Genomic DNA, 21008 nt, shown 5'->3' with positions numbered 1-21008 from the left:
GAATTTCTTATTTTTTAATTTATTACTTAGTGTGTTATTTGCTATTGTGGTTCATTTATCCGGCACATAATGAATGACTACTTTTTGTCAGTGCAATGAACACTATAAAAATAATGATGGCTCTCACTGAAATTTTTATCAGATCTCAAGTGCAGTGCTAAATGCTGTATAAGCACTGCATTATTTAATTTTCATAGCAACCCTGTAATTTTAGACTATAACCCTATGTTATTGTTCTGTAAGGGAGCAAATTCTGCCTCCTCAAGTCATGTCATTGGCAAGAGGTTTATTTAATGGGAGGGGCTCTGAAGACTGGGTAGAGACAGTTTTTGTTATTTATATCTGAACTTCTCTCTTTTAGAGTCTATTCCTAGAAAACCAATTCCATTATCTCTTTTCCTGGAGAACTTGGAAGTACCTTTGTTTTCCCCAGCAAACATCCTAACTGACTTACCTTTTCTTCCCCAACTTTGCCTTAGCTAAGCTATGTAAAAATGGCATCTAAAGCCATGTATGTTACCCAGTCTTCCTGGGTCTCTCCCAAGTATACAGGAGGTATACATGTTATTATTAAACTTTTAATGCTTTTCGCCTAATCTATTTGTCTGATGCTTTTTTGATTATTTGCCAGCCTAGAAGAACCCAGTGGGGTGCCGGATGATGTCCTTTGTGTCCTGATAGTTCCCATTTTATATGTAAAGAACATTTAATATAGAAAAATAAGTTCTTGTTCAAGTTCATATAACTAACAAGTGCTAGAATTTAAAGAAGGGTCCAACTCCTGCATTAAGATAAACTAAAATACATTCTTCTGCCCAAAATGAATGGATGATGGTTAGGGGAGACAAATATAAAAAAACTAATTACTGTAAAACCATAGATACAGTTAAAATGTACATGCTTTAAGGTAGTTGCCGGTATTTTTTATTGATTACAATAGATTATTCAACTACTTCCATGACTAATTAGTTGAATATTTTATTTTTCATTTCAGAAGCAGATTTTAGCAATGTTAATAAGTTTATGTAGAGATGTTGATTTTTATACATGGGGTACATTTAATAATTTACACAATTAAGTGCAATGTGTTTTAAAATCAACTTTCTGAATGAATATATATTTTGAAATTTTATCTAAAATTAATCATTGGTGTTACCCATACTTTTACAATTAATGTGTTTGTCTGGTAGGTTCAAGTTGTTCCAGTAGTAGACAGAATTTGACATTATCTTTAAGTTCTGCCAAAGATAAAGGATCTCAGTCTTACAACAATGTTAATGGAGGACTTTTCAGTAAATACTCAGGTTCTGCACAGAGTTTGGCCTCTGTAAGTAAAGAAAAAAAATTTTTGATATTTTTCTTAAATTTGTTTATATTTCTATTGTTATCTCTTGGAGTCAATGTCATAGTGTTAGTGGGCAGGCTGAGGGGTAACCCAGGACCCCAAACTTGCATGCTATAAGTGGGTTCTGCCATCCACCACATAAAGACAAAACATATTCTTAGTGTGTAAGACCTTTAAAAGAAAAGAACTTTAGTAGAATTTCTAAAGAATTACTGTGCAAAGAAAGTAAAGAAAGGATAAAGGTTTCCCAGTAAAACACAACAAAGTTACCCATCTCCTTGTGGGTAAATGGCCAGCCAAACAGGATTGGCCTAATGTTGGATTCCTGAGCTGCAAAAACTTGCCACAAATCTAAGGCACCTTCTGATGGGAATCCACAGGAAAAGGGCAGAAAGGGTCAGGCAAGTCTGGGCTGAAAAGAGCAAAATCAAGGTACAAATCAAGGAAATAGCTGCCATTCTCCCCAGAGGTCTCTTACCGACAGGTGGGACCCTCCTCCGGTGGCCGGGGAGCATCCGGGGATCGAACAGGCGCCGCAGAGGCTGCGGGCAGCTTCGCAACCCAGCGCTCAACCACTGCGCCACCGGGGAGGCCTAGTATAGATAGAACCTTAAGAAATCATCTGGCAGAGCTAGTTTTCTTCAAATAAATAAAATTGTCATTTAGCTAAATATTTGGTCATTTGTTTCCAGTTTTCTTTAAGTGATGTGATCTCCTGGGGTTCTATGAGAATGATGTTTATGCGAAAGTGTTGTTTCAAAACTGTGCTCTGAAAAAAGCTGGAAGATGCAGCCAGACTTTGTACTAAGTTACCAAAATGAACTGATGGTGAACTCACTCCAGTGAAAAAAGCATTGTTTAATGTAAATACAAAATCCAAATCACAGAATTAAAAAATTTTAGTTGGTAAAAAAAAAAAAAAAAGTGTTTGGCTTGCTGAATCCAAGCAGTTCCTCGCTTCCTTCTTTGCAGCATTCATATAGTATTGATTGAAATTAATAAAATAGCATTTTTTAAAATCTAATATAGTTTTAAAAATATTTTAAAATATAGGATTTTTTAAGAAATCCTATTAAATAAAAAAGAGGCAAAAATGAACAGTGACAAATGTGTTTTTGATCTTTTTGTAGGTCTCCTCCTTAGAGAAAAACAACACTGACAGTTTGTGTATACTTCAAGGAATGTGTGTTCCACCACCATGTATATGCATTTAAAAATAGTTTGGGGAACACCGTATTCTGTCCTGTGCTTTCTGTATTTCTTTGGTATATATAACTGTCCCATTCTTAAGTGCCTGAAAATATGCTGAATATTAAAGACGCCATGGTGAGAATGTCTAGATCAGAGGCCTCTGTGAAAGTGAGCAGAATAATGAAGTATATGCCCATTCTGTAGAAGAATACATCTGTCAGAGAAGTGCTTCTGTTGTCAGTTTTCCCAACTGAAAATGGAAGCTGTTCTTCTTGACTAGAAGTGAGAAAGGAGTTTAATGATGGAATCACTTAAGTACACTTGCTTGCTAACCTAGTCATTTCTCTGTCAGGGCTGAATGCAGATTTCTGCCTTTTAATGTATCCCTAAATGAGGGTCATAACAATAAGAGTGGGAAGGAGATGTTAAAGATGACTTCTTAGTGTTATTAACTCATATTAAAGTCTGCTTACAAAAAAGGAATGGCTTCTTGATTTCCAGTTTGAGAAATTATAGGGGTGGAATTACTACTGATGAACTTGGCAGAAGAAGAGTTTTGTTATGGGAAAATACAGAGATCCTTTTTTTATGAAGTCAGTTTGAGATGCCAGAAGAGCCAAGTGTAGCCACCTGATAGGCGGATAAAAAGGTGAGTCTAGCTTTTTCAAAGAGAACAGAATTAGTTAGAGATTTGGGAGTCATCTGTGGAGAAGTGACCAAATGATTGGCTCACTGGACCTTGCTGGAAGGCAAAGACAATAGAGACCTTACAATGTAGTTATTTAGCAGAGCATCAGTATTGCAATAAGTTCTGAAAGAAAAATAAAGCATCTACCTCAAATCAATTTGATTACAATTTATTTTGATTACAATTTGATTACAATTATTATAGGTAAATGGCAAAACAGTAAACAATATAAAAATACCTGTCTAGTTTTTTTTATAGAAATGACTACTTTATATTCATAATATTGCCTTGTGTATTTTTGAGCAAACAAAGATCAGCATACTTAGGCTTATGATTCCTAAGTTTGAATATAATTGGAAGTCTTTCTCAGATAGAAACTACATGAGTTCTTTAACCAGGAGTAGGATTTACATGAATAATTCGTAAATATAAAGAGTCACAAAACACTATCACAGAAGAGATTTTGAAGTAACTTTTTTGTCCTTAATTTTAGGTGCAAAGTGTCAATTCATGTCATAGCTGTGCTTGCGGCAATTCTAATTCCTGGGACAAAGCAGATGAAGATGATATTAAACTTGTTAATATTCCTGTGACCACTCCTGAGAACTTATACTTGATGGGTAAGCATAACGTGATAAGGTTTTAAGATATTGTAATCATTTTTTTTTAAGATTTATTTTTTTTATGCGTACAAGAACTGGGGTACAAGTCAGAGTTGTGGGGAGTTAGAGGATTCACCAAAGACAGAGTGGGAAACAGAACAGGCGGATTGACTGAAATACATTGCTGAGGAGAGCAGCTGGTGAGTCAGGAGCAGTCTGCTGTGCCATGTGGGTAGCTCCCTGGTCGGGGATCGAACTTGTGCTGCTGTGGCTATGGATATCTTCATATGTTGCGTCTTAACCCCATGCGCCACCAGGCCCTTCACTTTTTTTTTTTTAATTAAATATTTATTTATTTATTTTACAAGCACTGGGTACAGTCAGAAACGCGGGAAGGTGAGAGAATTCACCAGAGCCAGAGCGGGAACAGAACAGGCAGACCGACGAGATACGCTGCTGAGGGGAGCAGCAGGCGCGGCAGGAGAGGTCTGCGCACCATGTGGGATCCTCGCTGGTGGCCAGGGATCGAACCGGTGCTGTAGAGGCTGCAGGCAGCTTCGCAGCCCAGAGCTCAACTGCTGTGCCACCAGGGGAGGCCCCACTTTTTTTTTAAAGATTTATTTTTTATTTATTTATGCATACAAGAATTGGGGTGTAGGCCATAGGTGTTAGGGTGGGGATGAGAGGATTCACAAGAGACAGAGTGGGACGATTGACTGAAATACACTGCTGAAGGGAGCAGCAAGCAAGACAGGAGAGAGTGGTCTGTTGCGCCATGTGGGTCAGCTCCATGGCTAAGAATCAACTCAGGTCACAGTGGCTGGTGAGAGCTTGATAGCTGTGAAACTTTAACCCCTGCACCACCAGTGAGGCCCATATTGTACTCACATTAAATGTGAAATTGAAGAATGATGAATTGTTCTAAGGAAAGCAAATATAATTTCAAAATAGAGTCAAACGTCGCTTAGTGATGGGGAGCGTTCTGAGAAATGTGTTGATAGAATTTTATTGTTGTGGGAATGTTATAGAGTTTACTTACAAAAAGCAAGGGGCTATAGCTTACTGCACACCTATGTTATGTGCAATAGAGACCACTGTCTCTATGTAGGGTCCCATCCCCTTTTGACTATTATGTGGTACATCCCTGTATTCTTGCATCTATTGAAAGTAGTCTACATTAAATACAGACTATTGTATTAGTTTTCTGAGGGTGATGTAACAAATGATCACAGAATTGGTAACTTAAACAGAAATTTATTCTCTCAGAATTTGGAGGTCTGGAGCCTGAAATCCTTTTTCTCTAGGCTAAAATCTGTGTCAAAAATAATAATAATAAAGTAAAAAAATAAATAAAATAAAATCTAAGTGTCATTAGGACCATGCTCCTTCTAGAGGCTTAGGGGAAAATCTGTTTTGTACCTCCCTTAGTGACTGCTGGTCTTCCTTGTCTTGTGGGCACATGATTCTAATCTCTGCCTTCTTCATATCACCTCCTCTGTGTGTATCAAATCTCCCCCTATACCAATAATTGTAATTAAATTTAGCACCCACCAGATAATTTGGGGTAATCCTCAATGTTAAAATTCTAAATTTAATCACAGCTGCAAAGGTTTTTTCCCTTCTAACAGATTAGATTTTTGGCATCCAGAGTTTATGACCTGTATCTTTGGGTGGCCAAAATTCAGTCTATTACATTTATCTAATCTAGTCTTTTTTATCTGGCTACCAATGGTACTCTTCTTATACCCAGAAAAGATTTTGAGTACTAAGAAGGCCTGTGTTTCACACGTTAGTGTTCCTTGACTTGACCCCAGGAAAAGAACCGGAGAACTTAGTGCCAATGCTTTCTCAAATGCTTCTCCCTGTTCTTCTTTATTCTTTTTCAGGCTAAATTCCTTTTAATGGAAATGGATACTTATTAAAAAATCAAACCCAAAAAACCTTGATGTGGTGCTGGCCAGTGAACAGTAAAGGGGGATGATGGCTTGGCAGAAAGTCTGTGGGCTTCTGAATGTATCCCAGCACTATATACTAGTTAAAGACTGTATCATTTCACAGTAGGTACTTGTGCCTGTGAGGAAAGATATGAGTAGTTCTTTAGCTACCTTTTCCAAAGGACTGCAGAGAACTAAACTCACTGTGCTTCTGGGTTACTCTCTGTCTAATAAACCTATTCTCACAACTTTTATTAGAATACTGAGAGTCAGAGATGAAAAGCATTAGAGCAAAGCTAGAATAGCTACAGGGTATCTCAGTATCACAGAATTAGGATTGGTAGGAACCTGATCGTTCACCTGATCTCCCATCTGTTGTATCAGTTCAGTTCCCTTTGCAATATTGATGATCTTGAAAACAAAAGATTGGTGACATATGTTTGAATTCATGTTACTAAAATGGTGTTGTATGTAATTTGGGCCATGTTCTATAGTAAGATGAGACACAGTACTTTCTAAGGAGGCAACTTTTTTCTTTGGATAACTTTGCTCTTACATTGCTCTTAGGTTAGGTAGAAAGTAGTGGGGAAAGCATGGTAGATAATGACATAATTGTCTTTTTTAAAAGATTTATTTACTTATGCATATAAGAACTGGGGTATAAGTAGGAGGTGCAGGGGGTGAGAGGATTCACCAGAGAGAGTGGGGAGCAGAACAGGCAGATCTACTGAAATACACTGCTGAGGGAAGCAGCGGGCAAGGCAGGAGAGGTCTGCTGTGCCATGTGGGTTGCTCCTGGCAGGCCAGGGATCGAACTCGTGCTGCAGTGTCTGGGGATAGCTTGATAGTTCTGTCTTTAATCCTTGTGCCACAAGGGAGGCCCATAATTGTCTTTTAAATTCTTTAGTTTTTTAGATGAAAAATCTAGGCATTGATTCTTTGCTACAGAAAGTTAAACAAGACCTAAATTGCATTTGAAGAATATTTTGTTTAGGGTTGTGGATTCTCCAGGAAATTGAAGAATTAATTTAGAGGAGAGATAGTCTTTAACTACCTAATCTTAAAAACATCTTGAGAATGTCCCTGGTGGCGCAAGGGGTTAAGCTCTGCACTATGAAGCAATCCACAACCTCTGCAGCACAAGTTCGATCTCTAGCCAGCCATGGGAGAAACCCACATCGTGAGGCAGACCTCTCCTGTCTTGCCCACTGCTCTCCTCAGCAGTGTATTTCAGTCAATCTGCCTGTTCTGTTCCCCACGTTGTCTCTGGTGGATCCTCTCACCTCCCGCATCTCTGGCCTGTAACCCAGCTCTTATGTGCATAAATAAATAAATCTTTAAAAAATAAAATTTAAAAAAATCTTTAGAATGACTTGCCAGATTTTTTTTTTTTTTTTTGAGTAGAAGAACTGGCCAGAGGTGTGGGGGGTGAGAGGATTCAGCAGAGGCAGAATGGGGAACAGAACATGCAGCTTGACTGAAATACACTGCTGAAGGGAGCAGTGGGCAAGACAGGAGAGGTCTGCTGTACCATGTGGGTTAGCTCTCTCTCCGGAGATCGAACTCAGGCTACAGAGGTGATAGTGCTGAGACTTAAATCTTAGGCCACCAGGGAGGCCCCTTGCTAACATTCTTAAACATCTTTTTTTTATAGATCTACGAAAGTTGAAGTTCTGAAATATTTTGGTTTTGTTTGCATGCATAATTATTTTGGTAATTTTTTTTTAATTTGGATAAAATAGGTATAAAAATGTTCTGTAGCAGGAATATGAAATTCCTAGTTGAACTACAGCCTTTTAGATACATTCTAAAAGTAATAGGCTTGTAGATGTAGTATAAAAAGTAACAGTCTTACTCTGGTTCAGTGATTTATCCACCCAAATTCAGTAAGTTTGTATCACGGGGATTTAAGATCTATTCTGTTGAAGAGTTCCTTTTTCTCCACAACCTCGCCAACATTTGCTGTTGCTAGTTTTTTTAATATGTGCCATTCTCACTGGTGTAAGATGGTATCTCATGGTAGTTTTGATTTGCATTTCCCTGATTACAAGTGATGTTGAACATTTTTTCATATGTCTGTTGGCCATTTGCATTTCCTCTTCAGAGAAGTTTCTTTTTAGCTCTTCTGCCCATTTTTTGACTGGGTTATTTTCTTTGTTGTTGCTGAGTCTCATCAGCTCTTTGCAGATTTTTGTGATCAGTCCTTTATCATTAGTGTTGGGTGCAAAAATGTTCTCCCAGTTGGTGGGGTTTCTCTTTGTTTTTGTTATTGTCTCTTTTGCTGTGCAGAAGCTCTTTAATTTGATGTAGTCCCAGCTGTTTATCTTTGCCTTCACTATCACTGCTTTGGAAGTGCAAACTGGTCCAACCACTATGGAGAGCTGTGTGGAGATTTCTGGACCTACTAAACATAGAGCTTCCACAGGATCCAGCAATTCCACTCCTAGGTATTTACCCAAAGGACACAGAAACATCAATTCCAAAGAACACCTGCACCCCTATGTTTATAGCAGCACTATTTACAATAGCTAAGCTTTGGAAACAGCCCAAATGCCCAAAAATAGATGACTGGATCAAGAAGATGTGGTACATATATACCATGGAATATTACTCAGCATTCAAAAAAGATAAACACATGCAATTTGCAGCAACATGGATGGCGCTGGAAGGGATCATGCTCAGCGAAATAAGCCAAAAAGAAAAAGAAAAATACCGGATGGTCTCACTCATAGCAGGAATCTAGAAAACTTAAATAAGGGACCAGGAAAATGAATAACTATAAGAAAGTGAAAATCAAAATCAACAAAAAACTATGAACCAGAGACACTTTTTGGGGGGTGGGGGCCGGGAGGGGAGGGATTGGGGTCAGAATGGGGCATTTGCAATTGTATGGGGGAATATAAAAATAAAATTTATTATTTAAAAAAAAATCTATTCTGTTGAGGGGAAAAAATGGAAGAGACTTTACTCTAGACTTATATGCCTTTTGTCTTTTATCTTTACTGTCTCCGTAACAGTGAAAATATCTTATAAATCTGATAGCTTCTTTTCTTCCATTAGCTAGTTTCTGCCATTCACCTATCAATTTTCTTTCCAATTTAGGGAGATATTTTGAAAGATAGTTGTGAAACTATAAAAAACTAGCCATAATTGTTGGACTTTTGATAAATTCAAAAGTCCTAGGAAAATTCCAAGCACCCAAATGCATTTGAGTTACCTTTTTTAAAAATTGATAAAAATACAGTGTCTATTTCTCTCTGACTTTTAATTGCTAGAACTGTTGGTTCAGAATTTATTGGGAAATTTAGGATTTGTTATGAAATGTGAACATAAAATTATTCTTTAGTTGCAAAATTAGACTGTGTCATTGATGATAACAGAATGAAAACCAGACTAAAAGTGACTTTATTTTGCCATTAGTTTTGCTTATTTATCATTGTTCTGTTCTTAATTTTAGGCATGGAATTGTTTGAAGAGGCATTGCGTCGATGGGAGCAAGCTCTAACCTTTCGAAATAGACAGGCTGAAGATGAAGCCTGTGGTTCCATTAAACTGGGTGCGGGAGATGCCATTGCTGAAGAAAGTGTTGATGTAAGGATGGTGTATTTGAGAGTGGTCTTCATATTAGAAAAAAGCAAACTACTTTCAGTGTTGACTTAGTGTTGTAGTTTTTTGTTGCATTTAATAGACCTGTATTTTTTCCCCTTGGGCTTAATGTAGTGTTCATTTTCATTGGGCTTTTTCTGTCCAGTTAGTTGTTAAATCCTGAATTTGCAGTTCACCATCACATTTCCTGATAAGAATACATAGAATTAAAAAGATATGATTTCTAAAGATTATTTTAAAGTCTGATTTCCTCTTTGGGTTTCATTAATTGCTGCTCTATTCATAAAGCCATTAGAGCTAGACTGGCTCATATTGATCTGCTAAATAGTGATTCCCAAATTTAAGCGTGCATCAGAGTCTGGAGGACTTGTTGAAACCCGCCGTAGGATTTCTTTTTTTTTAAAGAAAGATATATTTTATTTATATATATAAGAACTAGGGTATAAGCCGGAAGTGTGTTTGGGGGGGTGCAGGGATGATGGTGAGAGGTTTCACCAGAGACTGAGTAGTGAACAGGACAGGCAGTTCTACTGAAATACACTGCTAAGGGGAGCAGCAGGCCAGACAGGATAGGTCTGCTGCACCATATGGGTTAGCTCCCTGGCTGGGGGATGGAACTCATGCTGCAGTGGCTGGTGATAGCTTGATAGTGCTGACACAACCCCTGAGTCACCAGGGAGGCCCCCCATTCTAGGATTTCTAATTCAGTGTGACTGAGGAAGTCCTGAGGTTTGACAAATTTACATTTCAAAAAATGTCCCAGATGATATTGATACTTCTGGTCCAGGGAGTTTACTTTGAGAATCTCTGATTTAGTTCAACTCCTTAATTATACAGGTAAAGAAAGTGAATCCCTGAGAAACGGAAGTAATTTTGCTAGACACAACTAAAAATGCAGGCCTCCTAACTTTGGTCAGTGTTTTTTTGACTGCTCAACAGTAGTTTTTTTATATCCCTTACTTAATGTCTTTCATTTAAAAGTGGAAAATACGGTGGCGCAGCGGTTGAGCGCTGGGTTGAGAAGCTGCCCACAGCCTCTATGGCGCTGGTTCGATCCCCAGCTGCTCCCCGGCCACCGGAGGAGGGTCCCACATGGCACGCAGACATCTCCTGCCGCCCACTGCTCCCCTCAGCAGTGTACTTCGGTCCTTCTGCCTGCTCTGCTCCCCGCTCTGGCTCTGGTGAATTCTCTCACCCTCCTGCGCTTCTGACTGTACCCAGTGCATGTATAAACAAAACAAACAAACAAACAAACAAACAAATAAATAAATAAATAAAACATGCCTCTATATAAAAAAAAAAGTGGAAAATATTTAGAATTTTAACACTATAGTCTAATATTTGCTGTGTGTACCTTTTCTCTCCTTGTAGGATATTATTAGTACAGAATTTATCCATAAACTTGAAGCACTGCTGCAAAGAGCATATCGTCTTCAAGAGGAGTTTGAAGCTACTCTGGGGGCATCTGATCCAAATTCCCTTGCTAATGATATTGGTAAGGTGAATATTTTATATGGTTTATATGTGATTTTCTTCTTTTATGTGTGTTTTTTTCCTTTCAATTTTGTTTTTCAAGTGAATTTAATGCCCTTAAGATATCAATTCAAGTACTTAACCATAGGTAGGATTTTGACATTATTTTAAAATTTCATACTTTGTGAAAAAATTCTTGGTTAAAGCATATATAAACAAAGATGAAAAGGTTTTCTCAAAATCTATTTCTTGATGGTATTATTTTCTGACCTGTAATCTCCATATATCACAGTTTTATGGCTAAGCTAAGAGCAAAGAAACTAGTAAAAAAATACTCAGATCTAATGACATGACACAGATAGTAATTCATAATAGTATAATAATCGGACAGAGATGCACTAATTTCAGAAATTACATATAGCTTGTTGTATACTTTTAAAATATTTTTTGTGATTATGTTTCTTAGATGCCATTTTATCTTGACTTCTGTTAATGCTTCAAAGAATGAAATAAGACAACACTATATTACATCTGTTTGATAAAAATAAGGAAATTTTTTTGAGGATTGGTGTTTTCCAATAAAAAATATAATTAAGGAGTGCTAAGGTTTTCCACATTTATTTCTGAACGTAAAGTACTTGTTACCTTGTAATAAGTGTCTCAGATTGGCATAAAGTTTCTTTTTTCTTCTAACCATAGAGGTTGGCAGAGTTTATCTTCGATTTCTTCATATTATGAGGTTATAAAGATTTCTTGGGAATTGTTCTAGGGGGTGTGCTTTGGGTTCATACTGTTTCTGGATAAAACGACCCTTGAACAGATGACTTAATTTGGGGGACTTCAAGTTGTCTCTGAGGAAATTGTTAATTTGGAACTCTAAATAGATAGGATTTCTAGAGTGGGACCCATTATCAGTCCATGCATTTGGTTAGCTTAGGTTGGTAGTAAACTCCTGACCTCCCTCATATCTTAACCTGGCCTATCACTGGCTATTAGGCTGTCAGGATTTTCTCTGCAGCCTTGCAGTGACTTGGTCTATTATTGTCCTGGAGATACCATTTGACATGGAGCTGTTCTATTTTGTTTCTTCCTGGGAATTGTTGGATATTGTTTCTTTATGTAAGTTTCTGTTTTTAAACTTCTAGGTTGAAAGAGCCAAGTAGGGGAGTAGATCTGTTATATCTGCTACTTGATACTAATCAAAATTATTTAAAAGTTAATTAATTATCCTCATTTCATTTACACATTTATATTATTGAGAAGGAATTTTTAGTTAATAAATTAAGTAAAAATTACTAGAGAGGCTAATGAACGCCTTCAGTGACTCAGGGGTGAATTTAAACCGAATGTTGATCTGTCTTTAGTGAATACTTTGTTGTTTTAGAATTTGTTTTTTCTTACTTGATGAAATTAATTTTTTTTCTCTTACACATTCGATAGGTTTTGAAGATAGACTATTTCTTAGCAGTCAACTAGACTATCTCATCTCTGTATTTAATGTTTGCCTGTTACCATTTACAGGCCCTTTGCTAAGCACTTACATACATCATAGTTTCTTCTCCATGTCAGGCACTATTCTGAGTAACAGTTACCTCACTTAATCCTCACAGCAACTGTTAGGAGATAAGTATAGTTATCTCCTTTTTTTCAGAGGTACAGAGATATTAAGTTCCCCCAATTACATAGTTATTAAGTAAATGAGCCCAGATATGGACCAAGACAGGTTAACCTCAGAGTCCATATCTTAACCACCATGCTTTATTGCCTTCTCAATTAAAATACTCACATCTTGGCAGCTCTCCTGCCCACTTGTGACTATGCAGGTGCCTCTCTTTCTCCTTTTCCTAATAAACCTATCCTTTAAAATTTAAAAAGTAAAGAAGTAAAATAAAATACAGATATCTTCTTTAAATGGGAGGGTTGATAATAAACTCTTTGTGGACAGGGTTGTGCCTACCAGCAAAACTACTTGTGGAAAATGTAATCCTAGCAGACAGCCTGGAAACCCCATAGTTGCTGAAGTAAGGAAACTTATTCCTAATAAATTTATTTAGTGTGGATCTTCCTTTCCTTTCAAATATTTTCCTTCCTCCATATATATGCAGGGATGTGCAGTTAACTAATTAGCTTTCCTCCTCTCACAGGTGCACTGTAGACAAAATTTCACTCATTTTGTAGAAGGAAGTTTCCAGGTTTGATCCAGGAATCAAAGAAGTGAACTACTCTTTTCACCTGAGGAAATTTATAGTAGTGCTTTATTGAATTACTGAATTGCCCTTTGGCTTAATTGCCCTGTGGCATATATATACTTTTATAACTTTTATAACTAAAAGTAGAGATTGAAGATTCAGACTGTTAGATCCTGGCTTCACCATTTGTTAGCTGTGTGATTATATAACATACTAAACCTCCGTTTCTTCATCAGAAAAAATGGTCATATAGGACCTGTTATATAAAGTAATTATGAGGAGTAGATGAAATACATGTAAAGTGCTAGGAACAGGTAACAATGTTTACTGATTAGGAATTTGAAACTTCTCTAGGACACGTTCAGGAAAACCACAATTTCACCTATATTAGGCTGGTTTTTTTTGTTGTTATTTTTGTTTTTATCCTACTTGCCTAATCTTATATGTGCTAGTTTCAAGGTATTCTTTAAAAATTCTGCTCTACTAATATATCCTTTTAATCCTTTTAATTTTTCTAGTGATGCTGTAATTTTATGTATTGAAATTTTGGTTTTGGTTTGGCTTGGTTATTTACAGTGAGTCTTTAGGAAGAAGTATCAGATGCCTCTGCTCTGTCTGCCAACATGAACTAGAAGTTCTGGACATAATAATAGAGCCTAAGAACTGTATTAGCTTTTGTAACATTGCTAATATTATACTTGTGATGAAGTAAAACTTCTAAGTTATTTTGGGTTATTGTAAGATTTGTTGTTGTCACATGTTCTTTCATTTGTTGGTATACAGTTTTTGTTTTTGTTCTTTTAATTGGGATAACATTCCTTTACATCTTTGTGTTGTAGAAGTTTCTAATAGGATCTCCCCTTTAGGTGTTTTTATCACACTGCACCCACCACAACACCCAGAATCTACTATTGTACCCCATTATGCTCCTTCCCCACTCAGTTCTTGCCCTTCCCCTCCCCTGGTGGGTTCAGTTCTACAGTCAGCTTTTTAGGGTTTGTTGTTAGTTTGGCTTTATCTGACCCTTTGTTGTGTTTCTCTATATTTTACATGTAAGTGACACCATCCAGTATTTGTCTTTCTCCTTCTGATTTATTTCGCTTAGCATAATCTCCTCCAACTCCATCCATGTTGCTGCACATGGCAAGAATTTCTTTTTTTATAGCTCAGTAATATTCCATTTTGTTTATATAACACATCTTCCTAATCCTCTCATCTGTATTTGAACACTTAGGTTGTTTCCATATCTTGGCTATTGTAAAACTGCTGCAATGAACATGGAAATTCATGCTTCCCATTGAATTAGTGTTTTTATTTTTTGGGTAGACAGCCAAGAGTAGAATTTCTGGGTCTTATAGCAGATCCATTTTTACTCATTTGAGAAACCTCCATATTATTTTCCTTAGGGGCTGGACCAGACTGCATTCCTACCGACAACATAGGAGGGTTCCTTTTCCTCTGCATCCTTGCCAATATTTGTTGTTTCTTGTCTTTTTTCATTTGGCACATTCTCACAGTTGTGAGATGGAATCTCATTGTGGATTTTATTTGCATTTCCCTGATAATAAGTGATTGTGAAAATTTTTTCACATGCCTGTTGGCCATGTATATGTCTTATTTGGTGAAGTGACTTTTTGTTTTTCTGCCTATTTTTTGGTTGGGTTATTTGGTTTCTTTTTGTTTTATTGTTTGAGTTTTTGTAGATATTGGGTGTCACTCCCTTGTCAGATGTATGGTGTATAAATATTTTCTCTTATTCAATAGGTTGTCATTTTGTTTTAGTAATGGATTCTTTCACTGTACAGGAGTTGTTTAGTTTCCTGTACTCCCAATTGTTTATATTTTCTTTTGTTTTCCTTGCTGCAAGAGACAAATACACAAAGACATCTCTGAAGCCTATGTTGTGGTATGTTTTACCTATGTATTTTTATGGTTTTAGGTCTTATATAAAAATCTTTTGTTCATTTTGAGTTGATTTTTGTGTATGGTATGAGATAATGGTCTGGTTTCATTCTTTTTCATGCAGCTATCCAGTTTTCCCAGCACCACTTATTGAAGAGTTTTTCTTTATTCCAATGTATATTCTTGGCTCCTTTGTCATAGATTAACTGTTCATACAGGTGTGGATTTATTTCTGTACTCTAAGTTCTATTCCATTGGTCTGTGTGTTTTTGTTACATTAACATGCTGTTTTGATTTTTATAGCTTTATAGCATAGTTTGAAGTCTGGCATGTGATACTTCCATTCTTCCTGTTTTTCTGTCAGAATTGCTTTGGCTATTTGGGGTCTTTTGTGGTTCCTTGTAGATTTCAATAATGTTCTATTTCTTTTAAAAATGCCATTGAAACTTAATAGGGATTGAATTGAATCTGTATATAGCTTTGGGTTGGATGGCCATTTTGACAATGTTAATTCTTCCAATTCATGAACAGGGAATGTCTTTTCATATCTTTGTGTCTTCTTTTATTTCTTTTAACAATGCCTTATAGTTTGCTTTATATAGGTCCTTTTCTTCCTTTAGGTTTATTCCTAGGTATACTTTTTTTTGGTATAATTGTACATTGGATTGTTTTCTTAATTTCTTTCTCTTCTAGCTCATTATTTGCATATAGGAAGGCAACTGATTTTTGTATATTGATTTTGTAATCTTCCACTTTGCTGAACTGATTTATTGTTTTAATTAGTTTTTTAGTATAGTGTTTAAGGTTCTTTATATATTATGTCAGCTGTGCAGTTATTTTTTTGAATCCAAGGTTTAGATAATATATTTATTATTCTTACTAAGTTATCATTTCTGAGTCATTATTCTGAATTAAGATAGTTTAAGAGTTTGATTTGACATCGCTCTCAGCTTTTTATTATTTTCTTAGCTTCCTATCACCCACATCAAATGTGTGGGTTTTCCATTCCAAGCAATTCTCCAATTCTCTGCAGATACCAACTGAGAGTTATACCATATGATTCAGTTCTGACATTAGCTACCTGGAGTTAGGACAGATCCACAAGTAAAGGGTTTAACCCCATAAGACTGTCTCCCACTCACATGCCATTCACAAGTCCAGTTCCCCCATACTTCTGGTCTAGAAATCACTGGTGGTGGTTGGGTGCCCACGACTTCCTCTTCTGACTGAATGATTTGCTAGAACAGCTCAGGGAAACACTTAACATTGCTGGTTTATTATAAAAGCTACAACTAAGTAACAGTCAAATGGAAGAGATGCATAGTGTAAGGTAAGGGGAATGGGCACAGAGCTTCAATGCTGTCTCCAGACTCAGAAGCCTCCTAAACCTTGAATCTGGAAACTCTCTGAACCCTGTAGTTTAGAGTTCTTATGGAGACTCCATTTTGTGGGCATGGTTGGTTACATCATTGACCTTTGGTGATTAACTTGACTCCTTTGCCCCACTCTCCTCAGGGCTCGGGGTTGAAAATGAAAATTCCAACCTTCTAGTCACATGGTTCCCTTGGCAACTATCACCATCCTCCAAGAGTTTCTCATTATATAAGTTAAGGTTTGGTTGAGAACCTGACCTCCTCTCACCCCATTATTCATAAAAAATTCCAAAGATTTTAGGAACTCTACCAAGAGCTAGAACTAAATATATTAGGGTCTCCCTGGTGACCTAGGGGTTAAGTCTCAGCGCTATCAGCATTATAGCCTGAGTGCTATCCCCAGCCAGGGAGCTACCCACATGGTACAGCAGACCTTTCCTGTCTCCTCCGCTGCTCCCCTCAGCAGTGTATTTCAGTAAATCTGCCTGTTCTGCTCTCCACTCATTCTCTGGTGAATACTCTCATACCCCGCACCTCTGGCCTATACCCCATTTTAGAAAGAACTCTCTCTCTCTCTCTCTGTGTGTGTGCATAAATATATATATATATAAATATATATATATTTATACGTATATATATATTTATACGTATAACTTATTATTTCACAATATTACATCTTAAAGTGAATAAGACCAGAGTTGTAGATCTGAAGCATGATATTTTAAAGTTGCCTTAGGTCACTAAGAATTATTGAAACATTTTGTTATTCAACTAGTTATAAATTCAACTAATTTCTGCTTTCTTCTTTTCCATCCTGATCATAAAGAGATCATGGGATACTTTATTAAATATCCTGACAAAATGTATGTGTATTTGTCTACTTAACCAATGATCGGAAACTATAAATTTTTTAAAAAGGCTAATATCAATTCACGTTATTTGGAAATACTGCCAGAGCTGAACTTTTTTGCAGGAAGGTATTTGCCATCAAGTATTCATAACTGGTTTTAGACTTTCTTGCAGATCATCTTAGTTTCAGAAGGCACATGAGTGAGTAGGGCCTTGTCAAAACTTATTTCACTAATTTATGGGCCTCCCTGGTGGTGTAAGGTATTAATACACAACCTATGAAGCTATCTGCAGCCATTGCAGCACAAATTGAGTTCGATCCCTGGCCAGGGAGCAACCCAAATGGCGCAGCAGACCTCTCCTGTCTGGCCCGCTGCTCCCCTCAGCAGTATATTTCCATCGATCTGTCTGTTCTGTTCCCCACTCTGTCTCTAGTGAATACTCTCACTCCCAACTCCCCACACCTCTGACCTGTACCCCAGTTCTTGTATGCATACATAAATAAATCCTTAATATATATATATATATAAACAGGGATGCTACTTAATTTTGCATTTATGCTGTTTAGAGAGGATTCATTTACCAAGTTACTACCTTATACAAGATTATAGGACAGTTTAAATCCTCCTCAGCATGATTCTTACAGTATACTTAAAATAGTCTTAGCATTTTTTTTCTGGATCCATGATACATTAAAAATTTCTTTAATTAAACTTTTTAATTTTCTTATACTGTTGTTCATTTTTGTACAACATTTGATTTCTCTCCATAAATGTAGTCCACATAAATCTCCCACATCATCTGTGAACTATCACCATAGTTCCTTGTGCTCTTCCCTCCTGTTTTAACCCCTCTTCCCCACCCTCCCCTGCTGTATGCCTCAGATCTATAGTAGCATTTTTCTTTTTAGTTAACAAGGTGTTTATTGAAAGCAAATTATAGCTATTTAAAAAAATAGCAAATATAGAAAACTTTTTGAGTTGTTAGTATCACTGGTTATTTGATTAATTTTAGTAAGTGAAGTTAATAGCAGTTTAAAAAACATAAAATAAGTTAATTGTACCTCAACTTTTTTTTCCATTATTCAAATTGCATGTATTTTCAGAAAATAATTCAAGCATGCATCTAATACAAATTCTTACATAACTAATAATAAACACGTTTATATTTTTAAATTATATTTTATTTTATTTTTACATCATTGTTTTCTTTTTTTTCTTTTTTTTTGTTTTTAAAGATTTATTTATTTATGCATACAAGAGCTGGAGTATAGGCCAGAGGTGTGGGGGGTGAGAGAATTCACCAGAGACAGAGTGGGGAACAGAACAGGCAGATTGACCAAAGTACATTGCTGAGGGGCGCAGCAGGCAGTCAGGAGAGGCCTGCTGCACCATGTGGGTTGCTCCCTGGCTGTCTGGGAATCGAACTCGTGCTGCAGTGGCTGCGGATTGCTTCATAGGTTGCATCTTAACACCTTTTGCCACCAGGGAAGCCCCACTGTTTGCTTTTAAACCATATTTCTTCCTCCCACCCCCTCAGGTGTAGTCCCCATAGAATTTCCTTCCCCAGTGCACCCGTGCACCATCACCTCAGTCCCCTGTGCTCCTCCCTCCCTCCCTCTGATCCCTCTCTGTCCTTCTCCCCTGCAGGATGTCTCTGATTTAAAATTGTCTGTTTTTGCTTTGTCGTGTTTTGTATTGTTATTTTTTTACACTGATGTCTTATTAGGTTCCCCTATATTCCTGCTATAAGTGAAACCATCCAATTTTTTTCCCCCCTCTGGCTTATTTCTCTGAGCATAATTCCTTCTAGCTCCATACACATTGCTGTGAATGGCATGAGTTTATCTTTTTTGATTGCTGAATAATATTCCATTGTGTATATATACCACATCTTCTTGATCCAGTCATCTATTTTTGGGCATTTGGGTTGTTTCCAGGTTTACCTATTGTAAATAGTGCTGCAATAAATACAGGGGTACAGGTGTTCTTTTGAATCATATTTTTGTGTCCTTTGAGTAGATCCCTAGGAGTGGAATTGCTGGGTCATATGGTAGCTCCATTCGTAGTAGATTGAGAAACCTCCAGACAGCTTTCCATAGTGGTTGGACCAGTTTGCACTCCCACCAGCAATGTAAGAGAATTCCGTTTTCACCACATCCTGGCCAACATTTGTTGTTGCTAGTTTTTTTTTTTAATATGTGCCATTCTTATTGTGTACTCAACTTTTTAACATATATATGGTATGATTCTAACATTTGATTTTGGTTGCCCAACTCTACGTATATCAAAACTTACTGAATTGTACACTTAAAGGGGAGTTTTATGGTGAGTAAATTATACTTCAATAAAACTTTTTATTTTATGCAATATGGCTGATGTTTTGCTAATTTTATTTTTTTTAAAGATTTATTTACTTATGCATATAAGAACTGGGGTACAGGCCAGAGGTGTGGAGGGTGAGAGGATTCACCAGAGAGAGTGAGTGGGGAACAGAACAGGCAGATCTACTAAAGGGAGCAGCAGGTGAGTCAGGAGAGGTCTGCTGTGCCATGTGGGTCACCTCCCTGGCCAGGCATCAAACTCATGCTGAGTTTGATGGATAGCTTTATAGAGGTTGCATCTTAACCCCTGAACCACCAGGGAGGCCCTTTGCTAATTTTAAATTAAGTGAAATTTCATAACTTTGAAAGAGTGCAAAATAGCACTTAATTTTAAATAATGCAAACCCCACAAAATTTTTAAAAAATTCTTCAAGAATCACTTAATTTCAAAACTGGTGGACATGGTGAATTATGACCATGTTTACTGTAGGTGGAGCCACTTCATTTGGAAACCAGAAAAACTCAGTGTCCTTTGTTAATATCCAGTGAACTGTACTGTTAGTTACATACATGGAAACTTCTTCAAGTAGTTTTGGTTATTATTGTGTTGTTATTTTATTTTTATTGTTAAATTTAGAAACAGGCAAATATTTTATTGAAATAACATGGATTTTACAACATTGTTTAGGTTTCAGATTACACCATTATAAATCAACATCTGTATATAATACATTAAGTTCACATTAATTTCACCACTATAACCTAATTTCAGTCTTCACTATACAACTAAGCTTTTTCTTCAATTTACCAAGTTTCTGTTCCCCTTTTCTTCCACTAATTTGGTTATATAATCTAAATTTATTTTTGTTTCATTTAGTTCATTCGTTTTGTTTTATTATTTACCACATATGAGTGAAATCCTATGGTATTTGTCTTTTTCCTCTCTGACTTTATTTCATTAAGCATAATACCCTCTAGGTTTTTCCATAGCATTACAATTGGCAGGAATTCATCTTTTTTTTAATAGGTAAGTATTACTTTCTTATATATGTATATACATCTTTATCCCATTATCTGTCAACGGCACTTAGGTTGACTATTTACAATAGCCAACTCTATTGTAGATAATGCTGCAGTGAATATATCTCTTCCAATTAATAATTTTGCAGCAAAGATGTAGTATATACATATATGAGAGTAATACTTACCTATTAAAAAAAAAAGATGAATTCCTGCCAATTAGCGATTTTGTATTTTTCAGGTAAATACCCAGAAGTGGGGTACCTAGATAATGGAATTTCTATTTAAAATTTCTCTAGGAATCTCCATACTGTTTTCTGTAACAGCTGCACCAGTTTGCATTCCTGCCAGCCATGTACAAGGATCCCCTTCTCTCATATACTCTAGGGTCATTTTTATATTCTGCAGTGTTGTCATCCAAGCAGTCATTAAATTAAATGTGATAAATACTAAAAAGATCAAATAACTGCTGATACTGCCTCTGTTAATTTAGTACAGAGGATGCTGTAAATA

The 21008-nt window shown here is 36.6% G+C and overlaps 1 protein-coding gene across 2 annotated transcripts in view; it reads left to right on the top strand.

Moving 5' to 3' along the window:
• The window catches only part of MIGA1 (mitoguardin 1), a 76087-nt gene that overhangs the window by 12340 nt on the left and 42739 nt on the right, over nt 1-21008 (top strand). For both annotated transcript variants that reach the window (XM_037499953.2, XM_037499952.2), the window contains exons 4-7: nt 1191-1327; nt 3718-3844; nt 9218-9351; nt 10738-10861. In XM_037499953.2, coding sequence (XP_037355850.1) covers nt 1191-1327; nt 3718-3844; nt 9218-9351; nt 10738-10861 — 522 coding nt within the window. The remainder of the gene's footprint in view (nt 1-1190; nt 1328-3717; nt 3845-9217; nt 9352-10737; nt 10862-21008) is intronic.

This window comes from Talpa occidentalis, unplaced genomic scaffold (genome assembly GCF_014898055.3).
Source record: "Talpa occidentalis isolate TD23 unplaced genomic scaffold, MPIMG_talOcc4v2.1 talOcc4.9, whole genome shotgun sequence".
Lineage (NCBI taxonomy): Eukaryota > Metazoa > Chordata > Mammalia > Eulipotyphla > Talpidae > Talpa > Talpa occidentalis.
This window is presented reverse-complemented; position numbering and strand designations above follow the sequence as displayed.